Source organism: Mus caroli, unplaced genomic scaffold (assembly GCF_978045245.1).
Source record: "Mus caroli unplaced genomic scaffold, Mus_caroli_1 scaffold_8, whole genome shotgun sequence".
NCBI classification, from domain to species: Eukaryota; Metazoa; Chordata; class Mammalia; order Rodentia; family Muridae; genus Mus; species Mus caroli.
In genome coordinates this window covers 64,754,361-64,772,113 of record NW_028227263.1, presented here as the reverse complement: position 1 = coordinate 64,772,113, position 17,753 = coordinate 64,754,361, and the positions used below count along the sequence as shown (strand labels likewise).

Below are 17,753 nucleotides of genomic sequence, written 5' to 3'. Positions count from 1 at the left end.
GGAAGAGAGAGTGGTACAACACTATGAAAATCATCGAAGAGAACGCTTTAAAGTGGTAAGTTTTATGCCACACAGATCTTATCTCAAAGGAAAATGCACACAACAAACAAAGCTAACCACGGTGTTCTGTAAGTGTTCCTAAAAAAAGGTTTTAAGAAACCAGGGACAATCTACATTGTCTATTAGCTTAGTCAGGGGAAATGCCCTAACGTAGACAACACGACATAGCTGTACTCCTGTGATTTTGAACACTTGACCAGAACAGGGAGTGCGATGCTTTGGAGTTTGACTGAAGTGTGTGCGATCAGACCCTGTGATGAAAAGCAATGATGCAAGCTTTCTCCCGGGAGCTGTAACTTATTATTTGAAAATTTGTCTTAAGAATGAGGTTTGTGCTTTTCTGACATTTAGAGGCTAATGGAGAGAATCATTGCTGAGACCAATTTTCTTCATGTGTGTGGTGGAGACTCAGTTATTTAACATGAGTATAAATGGAAGGACAGCTCGCCACTATAGGCAATTGACACTCAGGATACATGCATGTATGTAGCCATTTATGTAGCTCGTCTTTTTAAAAAAAATCTCTGTGTTTCTGTGGGTCTGTGCATGCGCACATGCTCTTGAAAGCCAGAGGAGGGCATAGGATCCACCAGAATTAGAATTACACAGACTTGTGAGCTGCCAGACATAGGTGCTGGGAATGAACTTGGGTCCTCTGAGAAAGCAGTATCTCAGTTACGTTCTTATTGCTGTGACAAAATACCATGACCAAGGTAATACAAAAGAAAGCTTTTAATTCCACTTATGATTTCCGAGGCTTAGACCACTGGAACACCTGAGAGCTCATGTCTTGATCCATAAGTAGAAAATGGACAGCTAACTCAAAATGTTATCTTTTGCAACCTCAAAGCCTTCCCCCCTTGCCTCCTCCAACAAGACCACACCTCCTAATCCTTCCCAAACATTTCACCATTTGGGGGCCAAGTATTCAAACACATGAGCCCACGAAGGCCATTCTCATTCAAATCACCACAAACATTATGAGCTTTTAACCTTGTCTTAAAGAAGAAAAGTCCTGGGAGGTGTCCTGACCCTAGCCCTCAGTTACTTACAAATGGGTATCTATGAGAGGGATCATAGCAAATAAAACACAAAACAGAATTGTCTTCTAACAGTTTAGTTTGTATTACTTTCTTGTTTTAATTTTTGGCTTACAATCCTTCTTTCCTTCTCTCATACTTGACATCTTCACTTCCCCTCCTTCCACTCCTCCCAACCCTTCCCTTTCTTGATAGACTCCAAATTTCCTAAGGGCAGGGACTAAGTGCTTAGTGGACTTGATACTGTGTATTTAGCAGTTCTTGGGCTCTCAGTCTCTCTCTGTTGATGGACACCAACCTGGAGGCCACTATCACGATCTGTGAATACTGAGATCTGTGAATACTGAGATCTGTGACTACTGACAAGAGGACCAACTGGTAAGGAAATCTGAGAGCCAACCCTGCCGTAGAAAACAGTAGGAGTCAAAAGAGGCTTCCTACAAACCATGATTGCTGAGCTGAATCTCAAAGGAAGACCGTGGACTAGTGGGCCAAAGTTGGAAAGGTGCTTTCTGTAGAGTAGCTGTCATATGTAGGGCCACAAGAGGCTGAGCACAGAGAGAGGGACAACTGTAGAGATCAGGCTATGAAGCATGGTTGCAATCATACGTGACAGGCTTGATCTTGCTGGATTCTACCTGAGGGCAGTGGAATGCAGCTAGAGGTTGGGACGCAGTCAAATGTGTGCAATGGTGGAACTTCCTGCAATTGCTATGTGAAGGCCGGATGTGAGAATTTGAGAGCAAACAGAAGTAGTTTACTGGAACAGTCTTGGACAAGAAAAAAAAAAGGAAAGCATTGTCTTCATCAGTGGTTCTCAACTTTCCTGATGCTGCAACCCTTTAATACAATTCCTCACATTCTGGTGACCCCACAACCATAAAACTGTTTTCATGCTACTTCATAACTGTAATTTTGCTGTTATGAATTATAATACAATTATCTGTTTTCCAATGGTCTTAGGTGGTCCCTGTGAAAGGCTCATTTGACACCCTCCCCCAAGGGTTGAGAACCATCAATCTTGATAAACAAAAATTCATTCTGGGCATGAAGAAGTGTGTGGGGAAGGTAGTTGTGTTGGGATTTGTTGACTGCTGCCCACTTGGAGTGAGGAAAAGAAGTGCTAGATTGTGTGTGGCACCACAGGACGTGGGCCTGTGATAGGCAGCCTATTTTGGTTGTTTGAGACAGGGTTTCTCTGTGTAGCCCTGGCTGTCTTGGAATTCACTCTGTAGACCAGACTCAGAAATCTGCCTGCCTCTGCCTCCCAAGTCCTGGGATTAAAGGCATGCGCCACCACTGCCCAGCTCACACCCCACAACAGACCACATTTATTAAGAACTTAGTACCTAGCACTGAGCTAAGAGGTACATGCCCACTGTCATTAGGGTCTTTCATGACTCCGGAAGTGGAGACCATTTTCTATGCTCCTGGTATTGATGAGGAACTACGACTCAGAGAAGCCCTTCCTTCCTTCAAGTCGCCTGTTAGAATGTGGAGTAGCCACTTGACCTTGGACAGTTGGACAAGAGCAATATCCTTGACTACAGTCGATGTTCTTCCAGGTTGTGAGTGTTCATGGGTAATGATACCTCTTCTCTAACATGAGGAAATATTCAGAGGATAATGGTTGGGTAGAGGAGACACTGAAGTGCCACGGAATTGAGTTTAGGGTAAGTTGAGCTGGAGAGGCTGTGAACTGCTTATTCTGTGACATCTAATGGGCATTTATTTTCCTGCCTGAGAAGGCACTAGCTATGCATAGGAGACAGTTGTGGAGATGTAACCTGGGGAAGAGGAGACAAAGTTCAAGTCAAGAGCAAGAGATGACAAAGAACCAAATGTGTCCTTTGAATGTGGCCATCAGAAAGTCACTGGGAACCTTGGTGTGTGCTAGCTCGTTGATAGGGTAATGGAAGAACCACAACTGACTCCGCTGCAGGAGAATACCACAAGAAAGGATGAGAGCCCAGAAGGCTTGTGTCTTAGTTAGGGTTTTATTGCTGTGAACAGACACCATCACCAAGGCAAGTCTTATAAGAAACAACATTTAATTGGGGCTGGCTTACAGGTTCAGAGGTTCAGTCCATTATCATCAAGGTGGGAGAATGGCAGTATCCAGGCAGGCATGGCACAGGCAGAGCTAAGAGTTCTACATCTTCATCCAAAGGCTGCTAGTGGAAGACTGACTTCCAGGCAATTAGGGTGAGAGGATCTTAAGCCCACACCCACAGTGACACACCTACTCCAACCAGGTCACACTTATTCCAACAAGGCCACACCTCCAAATGGTGCCACTCCTTGGTGCAAGAATAGACAAACCATCACAGCTTGGCTTTACTTCTGAGATGAAGGAGCTTTGTAAACGTTATAAGGGAACACACTGGAGTGAGTTGGGCATGATGGTGCACACCTGCAATCCCAGCCATTGGGAGGCTGAAGCAGAAGCAACTCTATCTAGGTCAAGGCAGCCTGGGCTATGTGGGATGCTCTCGTCTTTAAAATAAAGCAAGTAGTGGAAAGGATTGGCCTGACACTGAGTGGGACAGGAGAAGTGATGGTTACTGTCCCTCAAGGGGAGGGAGATGACAGACATGGGGAAGAAACCTGGAGGGTGAGTTCAGAGTAGCATCCTTCAGACAGGACAAATACTTCTGTGGAGTCTAGAAAAAGTAAAGGTTTGAACTCACTTTGACCAGGACATACAGATTTCAGAAAGGTGACATTTGGCTAAGGGTTCCAGGCACTGTGTTCTGAAGTCCACGGTTACATTTACACTGAAGGCCCCATGGCTGCCTAGACTTTGAAGTGATGTTGGGTGCTTTCTCTAGATCTTCTCTCCCTTCAGGATAGAACTGCACCATGTATGCTGTCTGTCCTGCTTTCCCTTTCAGTCTTAAAGAAGTTCGTCACAATAAAATCATCCTGTATTTTAAATCTGGTTCATGGAGGTTCCAGACCTATACATAGCTCTAAATGGGGAAAACAAACCAACCAACCAAAAAAAGCCAGACAGGTGGAGCTAGGGAAAACTGGATCTTTTAGTCATAGGTGATTCTAGGGAGACTGGGATGAGACTGAGTTGTGAGAGAAAAATGGGTGGTGGGGGAATCCCACTCACTTCTCAGAGAGATTTGCAGGTCACTCTGATGGCACACAAACACAAGCTGGATCTTCTGTAGGTGTAGACAGATATGACCACACACAACAAAGTGAATATGGACACTGTGACTAGGGCAGTGCACAAATGGATTCTTATTTAATTATCTGAAGAAAGAAGTGACGTCATCTGCAATGGGATTTGTGAGTGGAGTTTTGAAAGAGCTACGCACCCCAGCTGTAGGCAGCTACCTAGGTTGCCTTGTACCTAGGCAAGTGTTACATTGCTGGGAGAACAGCAGCCAATAGCTGGTTGGCATTTTGGGCCTGGTTTATGCCAACTCTGTTGTTAACCATTACCAGGATATCAGCATAGTTGCTTAAGAAAAAAAAAAGGAAAGGAAGAAAGGGAGAAGGGAGGGAGGGAAGCAAGCAAGCAAGCAAGCGAGATACTACAGGAGAAGGAAGAGGTACACTGTATGCAAAGAAGGCAGCATAGTGGGCAAGAGGATGGAGAAGTTAATACAGGTAGATATTCCTATTAACCGTTAGGTGAAGCCAGTGGAGGAAGTTTGGACTTGGGCACATGATCTAATTTACAACTGGTCAAGATCATTTTAGCTGCTATAAGATGCTAGACTAGAAACAAAGGATCATTTAGGGTACCACTGTAGCCACCCAAGAAGGATGAAATGGCTTAGGAGTAGGGCGGGACTGTATAAATGCTAGTAGATAGCTTCCCTCTGAAGATGTGGGAGGCTGGATGGACAGATGTGTTCAAGCTCTTTCTCTATGGGCTGTCACTCACTGCTTTTCAGAAGTTAGCATTCACCAGGAAACGCAACGGTCTGCAAACTGTGAATATGTAGTTTGCAACTTCACCATCTGGTGGACACACGGCTTCCTGCACTGACCGAGTGGCCAGATACTTTATGCCAGTTTAAGTGGAACACTAGATTAATGAAGGTGGACAAAAAGTGAAGAAGTTACATTTAAGGAAAGGCTTACTGTCTCATCACGTTGTTCTATTTTAAGTATTAGGTGAGGCTTATCTTGGACAGCACAGGATTTATGAGACATCACAGTATGTGGCTTTTTTCTTTAAAGATCAATACTCAGCTCATCCTCTCAATGAATTAATCACTTCATCTCTTTGACCTTTTTATTGCAATCTATATTGGTATAGGAAGTCTTGTTATCTGTAGACTTTCAGCTCTCTCAAGTCCACAGTGTCTCTGTGTTTGTACATATGAGAAAATCCACTCATGAAAATACAGACATATAAATGAAACCATTGTTATAAATATTTGCCTTTTAAACAAAAGGTATGCCATATATTTTTATTAAATCATAGAAAACATTTGCATACAAAATTTTCCATTTTGGGGAAACTAGAATGTTAAACATCTCAGTAACAAAAAAGCTTGAAGGATACATCATTCCTTAAGCAGAGACAACTTTTAAGTAATTTTTTTTAAGTTGAAATAATTGCTTACAGGTTGTTGGCTTTCTCTATCTTTAAGCCAGGGGGATAATATCTCTTATAACCATCAATTTCCTTTAAGGATTTTTTAATTGAGTCAACATGAGTCAAACAGACAGTTAACTTGAACTCTGAATACAAAATCCACTTCTTTTAAAGCTGCATAGCCCTTTGACTACTGTAAATGCCTAATTCCAAGAGACATTCTCACTTCACAGGGCTGATTACAAATCCTTTCTATAGTGGCAAACATGGGTAACAGTGTAGAATAGATCTTGGAATAAGTTAAATATTAAGACATAGAACAAGGCAGTACGGTCTCTACTTTACTTTCTACCAAATAAATGTCAAAGTTCATCCAAACCTTATATATTTACCAATGGGTGAAGACTGAGGGATCCAGTGATATTGAAAATACTCAACAGCTATAAGAACCATGTTCTCTAAGTAGCTTGGTGGCTATATGCAAATGATTTAGTCAGAATCCCTCTTACTCTCACCCCGGTGGGCCAACAGACCCTGCAGTTCACCACCTGAAGACAGGCCGGTGCTCTGGAGCATAAGTTGTCACTTGTTCTAACTCTGAACAGAGATTCAGAGGTGACAGGGACATGTTTGCACTCACACCAAATAGTTACATAATATAAACTCAAGTTAAATATTATCAAAATAACTTTAAATTAAACTGAAGACCACTACTCTTAAGAGCATGAAATATTTCCCTCTAGCTTTTAAAATGCATGTTACAGATTAAGATTTGACAAGAAATGTGGAGGCCACCCAGCTTCCTTGGAGAACTCCCTGCCGTTCCATGAGAGACTGGAGGGAGCAATGAACAACTCCCAATGGAGGGATGGATGCTCTCTGAACTTCAATTCCCTAAACTCAAGTCTGGGTTTAAATGGGGAGGACTTGAAAATGACATCTTTGGGACTGGTGTCATGCCCACGTGATGGTGCTGTATTCCAGGGAACTTCTTTCCTGATACCCTTAATACTGCAGGCCTCATTCGTGCCTAGCTCCTGACCCCTACTCCCTCCAGTTAATTTGTAGACCTGGAGGTTTCCTAGGAAACATGTAAACAAATATGGGAAATCTGGCTTTCTGTGTTTTCCTTGTGTCAGTGGAAAACTTTGTGGGCTAAGAAAAAAAATATTAGGAAGGGCTACCCCAGTGTCAGCTTCTCACAGGCGAGTCTTGTGCTTACCCTGCTGTAGAAGGCTGTAGAGTCAAATCACTTTTGCTCGGCTTTTGAGAAATGGTATTAAACAGTCCAGCTACCTCATTCTTTGGATTATTTTATTCCTGAAATATGGCAAACACTTATAAGAGTCTTTGGCTTGTTACTGGAGGTGGCTTGGAGATGAAGCCAGGCTCTTATGCAGGTTGGGATTCTGACTGTGTCTGTTTCTACTGCGAACAGATGAGAACATCGTGTTGCAGCCTGGCACTTTGCACTTGTGGAGCTGGCGGAGGTGCACGGTTTTGTAATGGGCTCTAAAGGTCCCTTTGTTACTGTATATCTTTTGGCAGAGATGACAGGTTATTGGCAAACCAGAGGGCAGGCTAGCAAGGCTCTGGTCTGCCTTCTCCATCAGGACACAGAGAGGGTACTCATCTTCCCCAGAGACAAGGCTCTGTCCTTCACAGTTGCCATCACTGTCCTCCATAAGGGCAGTGCCTTCCTCACTCACGCCATCAGAGTCCCAGGAGGAATGACTGCTGCTCTCTGACTTCATACTTGAGGTAGTGCTCAAATCCAGAATGGTGCCCTCGCTAGGGGGGCCAGAGTTGTAGCTCTCCAGGCTGGCACTGTGAACTTGAGATATTGGGTAAACCAGACTGCCCATGCCACTTGTTCCCTTGAAGATGACAGATGTCTGTGATGCTTGTGGTGTGAAAGCCACATCCTGATAGGCCTCCTTGGCCACATCTTGCAGAAGGTAAGCTGCACGAAAATGGTCCTCACTCGTCTCCAATGCTTCTTCATTCAGTACTTTCTGGTGGAGGCTTAGGTTCGAGCTGTGTCTGCAAGAGTGAACAGACAGTCAGAGGTGAGTGGCTTTGGTTGTTGTTAGAGCCATTATTCTGAGTAGAGAGACTCAACAGACACTAGGAAATCCTGTGGTGTGGTGGGAGTCACCGCCAGGGTTAGCATCCTGTGAGCCAGGCTATGTGGTCAGCGGACACTGCACCACTGTGTGGTTATCTATCAGAAGCCAGCATTCCTCCCACCCCCAGGAAAGCTAACAGTCTGGAAACTTCAATTCTCACCACCAGATTACACCTAACTGCCTTTATCTCAACCAGAGAGGATGTCGAGACGACTTCAATTAGGCTAATGGGGAAATGAGGAACGACTACCATCTTTAAAACACACCATGTCATATGGCCATCGAACATTTGACACTGTCATATACAGAAATGATAGTATTTAAACTATATTGAATTAAACATGTTATTAAACCTTACATTCCCCGATTCCTTTTTGCTCCTCTGGTGTGGTAGGTAAAACACTAGAGATTCCTAATGTGATTTCCCGTCATCTTTCTATTGGATAGCACTGGTCTAGAGCAGGGGTACATGTGTCACTCCAGAAATCCTGTAGCTACAGCTGACAACCTAATCAGCTGGAAACTGTGTGTGTGTGTGTGTGTGTGTGTGTGTGTGTGTGTGTGTGTGTGTGTATGCTGGGGTAGGTCGTGTTTGCAGTGTCTCATAAGGAACCAGACAGGAGTTTTGCAAATGCAGCAGTGTGAACACACTGCCAATCTTGCACCCAGTGATTTACTCCTAACAGGCAGATGATGAGCATCCATTATGGCACATGCTGTTTACCCTCACGTTATCATGGATGTAACTTGTAAAATCAATGCTGCTCTTTCTTGGGATCCCCTGATCACTTCAGACAAGAAAAAAAAATCCCAATATCAAAAGGTGACAATCTTATAGGTGACAAGAGAATGATCCCAAAGAAGGAAGTGTCTCCCCTGATATAGATCAGAACTACGCCAGAGTCAAGAAAACACCTTCTCTATAAATAATTAGAATTTCCCTTCTAAATCTCTCAAGGTACATGTATGAAGGAGACTTAATCATATTTCATAAAATATAGATATTTTGTTATGCAGTTTTTTAGCCCTTTATACATTTTTGTGGACATAATGAGAATTATACCTCAAGATCACCCACTTTGCAAGCAGCTCTTCTCAGCTATAGCTCTGCCCTGTGATTATGTTAATGTTCCGCACTGAAGGGTTGGTACTTGTCTGGCAGAAAACCAGACAGCAGATGGACATATTAATTCTACTAAATTCAAGAGTTTTAAAAAAGTCAGACATTTGCAAGAACCTGGAACATGAAGGTTCTACTACAATGTAAATTTCTTGGGTCTCCTGTCCAGTTCCTGGGTATCCAGTGAAGACTAACAGCGAACTCTTCCCTTCTTCTCAGGCCTTAGAGAGTTAGCCATTCCTAAGGTGCTAAAGCCATTCCCTATGAGCAGGAAATACTATGACTGTCTGGACTATGTACCAGGTTTTCTTCTCCCAGGACTTTGTAAATCTGGGCCCCCTGCCTCATCCTCTCTTCAACCTCCACCTCCCACTAAGGGTTCTCTCCCTCTCAGTTCTATTTAGTTGAGATCAGTGACCCTTAAAGCATGCTCTAAACAAGCCTAGTTCCCGAAAGCCTTATAGTAGCTCCCAGGACAAGAGTTGACAACTAATTATTAATTCAGGGGAGTTTTCCAGAATGTATATAGCATGTGCTATTGGCAAAAGAATGAGAACCAGGCTGTTTTCTACTGAAGCAGATATTAGAGATCTTCAAATATATAAAACAATTTACCTCACTATATTTGAGAAAAATAAGTCTTTCCCATTAAAATGTTATATTAACATATAATATGTATATTCTTGTTTTAAAGAGACATGTCTTTTTTTTTTTTCCAGTTTTACTTCCTAATATAGTAAGCAATGATTGCTACAACTTAAATAGAGAAAAGCTAAGGACTAGAAAATGTTATGGGACTAAGACATTTAATACTTGCTGGCTTGGACATTCCCCTTCATCCAGGGGGCCTGGATTAGCATATTGAGGAGCCTGGGTAAGCACCCTAATATGTGTCACCACAGCCTACAGGACCTGACAGCAATCTTCATGGCCACCTACAGTTACCTTGTGCTGTCTGTCTCTTCCACTAAACTGTAGACTTGTGTGAGCAAGGATTTTTTCCTGAGTACCTAACAAAGAAAAGTTACTAGTCAACTCTGTGTCTGTCTGTCTGTCTGTCTGTCTGTCTGTTTTTCTCTCTCTCCCTCCCTCTTCTGCCTTCCTCCCTCCCTCCCTCCCTTCCTGGGAAGAGTTACTGATCAACTGTCTCTGTCTATCTGTCTGCCTGCCTCTCCCCCTCTCTCTCACAATCTCTCCCCCCACCTTTGTGTGTGTGTGTGTGTGTCTTCCTCCCTCCTTTCCCTCCCTCCCTCTGTTCTTAGGAACTGCAGCTCAAAGTGGGAAAGTTGGTTTCCTTAACACAACAGTAATGCAGCTCTCAACCTTTGACTTAGCTGAAGAGACAGACCTGGGCCTGCACTTACCCATAAAGTCCTACTTAAAATAGTGTTTTTGAAACTATAGATTTTTAGATAAATGTTCAGATTTCTTGACTTTTGGAATAAGTTGTATTGAAACATTTAGAACATAAGATGAGAATCTGTTATAGTTGAGATTTCTATACGTACAGGTCAGAACATAAGAAAACATTGACTGTATGAAAATGAAGTATCATATGAAAAGAGCTGTTGATCTAGTCTGTGATATAATCTAGTAGACCCTGTGGACTACAACAGTCTCACAAGCAGCAAAGATAACCTCACTGATATGACTACCTCTTCCTTATAACAACAGCTTATTCATGAGCAAACCCTCCTCTTCTTGGAGGACGAAGGAGAAGGGCTGGTTCACTAATTAGGGTATCCTAGTGGTTTGCTTTAAACATCCTAGCAACAGAAGCAGGAATTTTAACTAATATCTCCTGTGTCCTCAGTAAAGACAATGAGCGTGTTCTTGTGAGCCCTAGCAAGGAATGTGTGTGGGAGGCTTTACATTTTCACCCTCTTAACAAATTAGGTGTTACAATTTGGACTAAGTTAGTGGTGATGCTGAGCTGCTTCAAGTCAAGCTTGTTTGAACAAACGCACTTTTCACATTCTCTGAGCCATTTATCACACTGTGTTCGTCAGACAGCTGACCCTTTCATTACACCTCTTAGATCACCTTTGAGATACCTGCTCGCCCTTCCAGACGCTGGGAGGAGGCGCTCTAAATTATGACTGGTAGCCCACGTGCACAAAGAAAAGCCCAGTGCTGTGCTCCAGGACGATGAGAGCCCTGTGCGTGTGCGCTCTGAGACTAGTCCATGTGCTTCAGGAAAAGAAAGCATCTTTCCAACATATATCACAGCCACTGAAATGAGCTGCCGATCATCTATAGTTTTTGATAGGTTAACATTTTAAAAAGTCTCTAATCAAACTGCTATTTTTTCCTGCAAATGTTGCTGGATGACTATAAACCAGAGAAAAGTTTTCATGTGGTAGAGTCTCCATTTGGTGAAATGAAAATCAGGCTAGTTTTGAGAAATGGCATGATACTTTAAAAAGCCCTCCCTCCCTCCCTCCCTCCTCCCCACACTTGCCCTTCTGACCACCGCTAACCTGAGAACCAGCATATTGTTAGCACACACACCTGGGGGCAGATGTGTTTCTCAATTTGGGATCTCTCAGACTAGAAAGGTAGAATGAATGATATGTGTGCTGAAGTATATCAGAGTATCTATTAATAAATTAATATCAATACATTCATTAGTAATTCAATCATACCAAAGCTACATAAGCCCTTTAGAAGGTAATAGTGGAAATCTACCACAAAAAGCATCATGTCTTTCCAGGTCATGTTTTGTGGTTAAATACTTTTAGATTTTTAGAACTGAAAATTCACGAGTTTCCTCAGAATAACTCCCACATCATCTGGAAACTTGCTAGAAATGCAAACTCCCATGTTTCACCCCTGACCTACAACAGTATATTTTAGGGTTAGAGTCCAGAAGCCTGCTTTCCTGACCTTTCAGGCCAATACATGCTAAGGTTTAAAAACTGCTGGTTTGGGGCGGTGGCGGTGATGCCTTTAATCACAGCACTTGGAAGGTAGAGTCAGACTGATCTCTGTGAGTTTGAGGCCAGCCACATCTACAGAGCTGTGCTTCAGGCCAGCCGGAGCTATACAGAGAAACTGTCTGGAGAAACAAAAACCAACCAACCAAGCAACCAACCAACCTAGAACTGCTGTCTGGGGAGAGGCCTGCCGACAGCCACCTTACCTGTCTCTGCTCCTACGGGAAGGGAAAGCAGCCCCGCAGCCCTCCACTGTGCACGCGTGTGTCTCTTGGGCGTGTGTATTCTTCTCATGTGTCTTCATGCTGCAAGCGTTTTTAAAGGTCTTCTTGCAGATGTCACACTGGAAGCGGGCTTCTTCCTTCTGCCTCACTAGTGCATGCTCACCCAGGGGCTCCAGCTCCTTAGACTCTTCCAGAAAAGGAAAAGCCATCCCCCTGGTGGACAAAGCACCAAAGAGTCCCCCAGCCAGCAGGCGCTGCTGCAACTCCATGTAGTCAGGAAAAGGGATTTGGGGCACCAGGCCAGCTGTGAAATGGCGCTCGTGGCCACCATCCTCCACCTCTCTTGGCATCACTGAACTCAGTGCTACCTTCTGTTCAGCCTCCCTCTCAGTGAGCGTGGTCTGCTCAAGGGTTCTGCTGAGAGCTCCATGCGACTCAATCACAGATTCAAGATGGCAGGCTCTTTCTTCTTGTGGAAGAGGCTCCTCTAAGCTTAGCTGTGTATGCTGCTCCTCAGGTACTCTGTCTGACTGAGGACTGCTGTCCTCTGGCTCGTCTTCACTGACTACCTGCAGAGGCACCTCATCGTCTGAGCTGAGACTGTGTCTCTTCTCGGCTATTTCCACAGCTTCTTTCTCTATTTTGATAGGCATACTGGACTTGCGGGATTTCTTCTTGGGAAGAGCATCAAATGGCATGTCTGTGGAAACCAGCTGTTCTGGGATTGAAGAGGACAGCAGAGGGAGGGAAGGCAGCATGCCGGGTGTGTTGGCCAGCTCCGCGGGAGTGGCTGGACTGCGGTAGAAAGGAAGGACTGGCTGGACAGTCTTTAGATTAGGGAAAAGCACACCATTTTGCCCAATGCTTGAGAAAGCAGGTTGGCCTTTGGAGTCCTCCACTGAACCAGTGTAGCCAGGGAGGGGCCCACAGTCTGGAGACATCACTGTAAAACCTGGGCGCTTGTAGGTCTCAGAGCTTGCCAGGTTCAGGCTGTTCCTGAGATCTTTGTCCCTGTTGTTTCTGTTCATTGGCATGTGCAGGCGAGGGTTGGGGTTGGCGCTGTGTCGGTTCCGGCTCCTCAGGGAGCTGAATACCATGTTACACCCTTCAATCGTACACTTGTGCTTGATCTTCAGGTGGACGGCGTTGTAGTGGATCTTCAGAGTGCCTTTGTCATAGAACGTCTTCTCGCACGCCGTGCAGAACACCCGGCCCTTCTTAGCACTAAGGCTGTTCCTCTCAGGCTTCACCTTGGCCTCAGGGGACAGCTGTGTCCTTTCAAGCTTACTGGCAATGCTATATGAGCTGGAGTCGCTTAAGTGAGCACTGTCTTCCTTTTGGGGGACAGTTTCTGGACAGCTGAGACACTGTTCTTTTTCAACCTGAAATGGGGTGGAAGTCAAGAAGCTGCTGTCCGAGAAGGGCCCATGGAGCTCCTGTTTGGGGTCCTGGCTTTGGTCCTGCCCTTGCTCCAGCATGTACTGTTCAGGCAGCGACCCTATCAGAGCAGGAGGCAGAGGGTTGAAGAACTGGAAAGGCAACATGAACGTCATGTTGCTTATAAGGTTCTCAAAGGGGTGCATGCCGCTGGGGCTTCCTTTGTCCACGGGAGTGGGGAGGCTGGCACTCCTGTGGCCACAGCTCTCGATGAAAGCCCTGATGTCTACGTTAGCCGTGGTGGGCGGTATGATGACAGACTGCTCTTCTTTCTCTTGGATTGCCATGAGTTCAACTATGGACTTGGTCTCTCCAAAGCGAAGGAACTGCTGCAAGGTAGCCACTTCCTCCTCACTGGTCATGATGCTCCAGTGATCCAGCACCTTCCCTGAGGCATCCTAAACACAAAGCAGAAGGTAAGAGAATGCCAGTCCACGGCTGCCTGCTCTGCTCCCCATGCAGGCGTGTGTCATGGCGCCCCCTCCAGACTGTAAGAGGGTATTTTGTGCACACTAGGAAAACACTACTGCGGATCAACACAGGGCTTGCTGAACTTAATCCCTGCCCACCCCACTCCCCTAGGCCAGATACTCTGTGCAGATCATAAACTACACAAATGTAAAGAGTGGCCATACCATTGGTCTAGAAGAGCTAACTAAATGTGTATTACTCAAACCCAAGTCAGGAAAATTTGGTAGTTATTTTTCATCTTATTTCAAACTAGTTGGTTGTCATATATAATTTCTGTCATATATTAGGCACAATGATTTTCTTCACTAAAATAGAAATATGTATCATTTGAACGACAGTAATATCTTCATCTAAAGAGTACAAGTGGGGCAGTGAAGTCTGGATATAGCTCAAGTATTCATTTGCTGCAGACTTAATAATCTCCTAAGCACCTACCATCAACAAGCAAGTGAGCACATATTGATCTGCTACACATGTCCATGAAGCAGAGCTATGGCCATGCTGGAGTGCTGCAGATCTGTCAAACTCTAACAAGGCCTAACTTTTCCCAAAACTGCAATAAATATTTTATCACAGAACATGTATTCAATGGCCTACTGAGATTTTTCACAGTGCATGTGAGAGTTTTGAAGATGAGGAAGACTGTAACATCATAAATATTTCAAGCACCAGAGGTTCAAGGTAATTGATTCCACATTTTTAATCCTAACACTAGAAAGCAAGATTATTAGGATCATTAAATATTGATCTATATCATAATGCAAGACCATAATGCTACTCTATGTATGGCCATTTCTACTCAGCCGAGGGCCCCACACCAGAGGTGTGCTCACAGGATTCCAGGGCAAGATTACAGGCTTTAGAATTAGGAAGAAATGTGCTCATTTCTGGGTCTGCTCCATACTGGTGGAATAACTTTCAGCAAGAACACTCACAGCCTTCTGGATTTTCAATTAGAAAACAAAGGTAAATGGGTTTAGTGCTGTATACTTTTAATTCCAACACTCAGGAGGCAGAGGCAGGTGGATCTCTGTGAGTTCAAGGCCAGCCCAGTATATATACAAATATAGAAATTATAGGCAAGCTAGGGCTACATAGTGAGACCCTATCAGAAAGAAAGAAAGAAAGAAAGAAAGAAAGAAAGAAAGAAAGAAAGAAAGAAAGAAAAAAAGAAAGAGAGAAAAACAAAGGAAGAAAGACAGACAGACAAACAGGGATACTATATTTATTTTATCATAAAAATACTAGAAGAATATGTCCACTAATAGTTATTGCCAATATATAATTGACCTAAAACTAAAGTTAATATTAGACTTGAAAATGCATGTATTTTTCGTTTCACTGAAAAAAAATGTTAACTGAAGCTTGCTGATATTTCTAGTGTAGTGGCGAGAAACCATCCTCTGACGCTGCAGAAAGTGTACTGTTTTCTCAAGAAACATTGCACCCAAGATGTAACACAGGAAAAGAAGTTCAACTACTCTGGAAATAGATAAGGGAGAGAAGACTGAGGCGCCGAAGCAAAGAGGAGAAGATGCGAGGAAGCTGAGAGAGAATCTGGTGTTGGTGGTGAAAAGAGGAGAAAGTGGGTGAAGGAGAGTCGATAGCAGGAAGGAGAGGACAGGATGGAGACAGAGAGGAAGGGTTAGCATATGAACACAACAACATCACACGTGGCGCCAAGACTTTCCAGAACAGCAAAGGAACATCGGCTTGAGTGCTGTTTGCTGTGTAGTTCAGACACACAAGAGCCTTTTCTCATCCCCCAGTTCTGACACCCCAAATAAAGCAAGTGGTGTTCTGTGGAAGTCAGATTAGTGAAATATGCTCAAGAGTTCACATAGTGCCCTCACAGCCTAAAGCTTCACAGAGACCTTAGGAAAGCACACAATTCCTCCAGAACATGAGTCAGGGCCTGAAGGCATTAGGAAGAAGTTCAAAGGGAAGGAGGCCAGTGACTGGTAGGGCACTGGCTTACATCAGTTGCATGGGCACTCAAGGAGAAGAGCAGGGCCAAGGTCGCTGTACCTGTAACACATATCCACGGATGTAATCCTGAAGCGTCCAGTCCAGGGCATGGAGGATCTGTAGAACCTCATCTTGCTTCAGCACACTGAAGAGCCGGTCCAATAGGATTTTCAGGCGAACAGGGATAGCCTGGGTTCCATAGAGCATGAGGCTGCTAATATCGAACACCACATTGGACTGGACAATTTCCACTTGGCTTGTTGGATACACAGGGGGAATCCTCAGCTTACTCAGAGCTGAAAATCAAGTGCAAGACGTTTGGGAAAGCTCTAATTTTAGGGGAAGCAATGCACAGAAAGAATTTAAGAATAAGAAAGAACCATAGGGGTAGCTTGGGCTGCTCTTAGTTTTCTATGTCAACAGGGGGTGCGGGGCGGGGGGACCCAAAAATCCATAAAGGACTAATATCTATAAGAGCCATAGGGCTTCACGTTCTTCACAGAAATTTCTAAAATAAAAGGGACAGACTTAAGATTTTTCTCCCACTCTTGTGACATGCCAGAGAAGGAAAATGTTCACACACTGGGGAAGGGAGAAAGAAGGGAACACAGAAGCAGCAAGGACAGACTCAGAGACCAGACAGTTGAGAGTCAGAGTCTGGAGGTGAAGATAGCCTTAGGAACTTCAAAGATCTGGGGCCGGGGCCTAATCTGCTGTGTGGGACTGGGGCTTTAGAAATTAAGCCACCTAAATCCAGTCTGTTCAACACAAGAGTTACCAGCCTCTGGGGGCTATTTACATGAAATCAATCAAAGTTAAAGAAAGGTGGTAACACCACTCTCCAGCAGCCTTTGCCACATTCCAGCACTCACCAGTTCCAAGTGGCTCATGACTGTCAGAGTTGGCGAATGCAAAAGCAGGATGTCCACTTATAAATTTCAGCTAAATCGTGAATAAGGGGCATGCTTGTATCAGGACACATTTCAGCCAAAAAATACCAGAGGCTAATTGTGACCGTGGAACATGTCTATCACTGTCATACAACAGCACCTGAAGGATCAGTTTGGACATATTTAGAATGGAGTTAATATTATATAAGTTAAAATGTGAAGATATAATTTATATCGCCCGTTACCTGGGACACACTAGAAATTACTACTTAGTTTAGGAGTCAGCTGTCAGTCTTCGCTATGAAATCAGTTCCTCTGTAAATTTAAGTTATTAACAAAGGCCACTAAAGGATGAGAGGGAAGAAATAAAATTACCATGAGCCACCCATCCGTGCCTGCACTGTTCACACTGACGGTGGTTTATTTTCCCAGGTTTGAAACATTGGCAACTGCAGTTCAGAGTACAGCCGATAGCCTGCAAGAGAGAACACATGCATGGGTATGACGTCAGAGCTACGTGCAGGGTATGCTGCATTTATTAAACAAAGGGACTTCCCACACTCATTAGCATTCGCTCAGCAGTGGGTGCCTTGTGCCAGGCCAAAGGTGCGCAGTATGCACTAGGAAAGAGAAGCAGGGAATCCAGCACTTGGGAGACCATGAACTTCAACACAGATATTTTGCATATGATAATTACTAAGACTCTATAAGGATTTCTTAGAAAATATTATGGTTTGAAACCTTGCTCTTATGAAAAAAATAAAAATAATATTTTTACCAAATGTCTGAGCTGATCAGAGCAGCAACTCTTAAAGAATAAAGACTAGTTTGGAACCAGTAAAAGAAAAATCGGAAGCAACAGTGATCCATGTACAGATCTGTTACCCTCAGATGCTTACGATATGACAGAA

General features: G+C 44.0%; 1 protein-coding gene across 1 annotated transcript; it reads right to left on the bottom strand.

Moving 5' to 3' along the window:
• Positions 1-5,542: 5,542 nt before the first annotated feature.
• Bnc1 (basonuclin zinc finger protein 1) lies at positions 5,543-17,335 on the bottom strand. The gene is made up of 4 exons (XM_021168544.2): positions 17,218-17,335; positions 16,013-16,248; positions 12,059-13,911; positions 5,543-7,710 (listed from the first exon to the last, which is right to left on the bottom strand). The coding sequence occupies exons 1-4, from the start codon at positions 17,333-17,335 to the stop codon at positions 7,026-7,028; spliced, it is 2,892 nt and encodes a 963-aa protein (XP_021024203.2). The 3' UTR covers positions 5,543-7,025.
• Between the last annotated feature and the right edge of the window lie 418 nt (positions 17,336-17,753).

Bases quoted from the DNA above. Each gene is read 5' to 3' on its own strand.
- Bnc1 (XM_021168544.2), bottom strand. From the start codon at position 17,335: ATGTGTTCTCTCTTGCAGGCTATCGGCTGTACTCTGAACTGCAGTTGC. The intron at 16,249-17,217 runs GTAATTTTATTT...CTTGATTTTCAG, and splicing joins GCACGGATGGGTGGCTCATG to CTCTGAGTAAGCTGAGGATT. The intron at 13,912-16,012 runs GTACAGCGACCT...CTTTGTGTTTAG, and splicing joins TCCGTGGATATGTGTTACAG to GATGCCTCAGGGAAGGTGCT.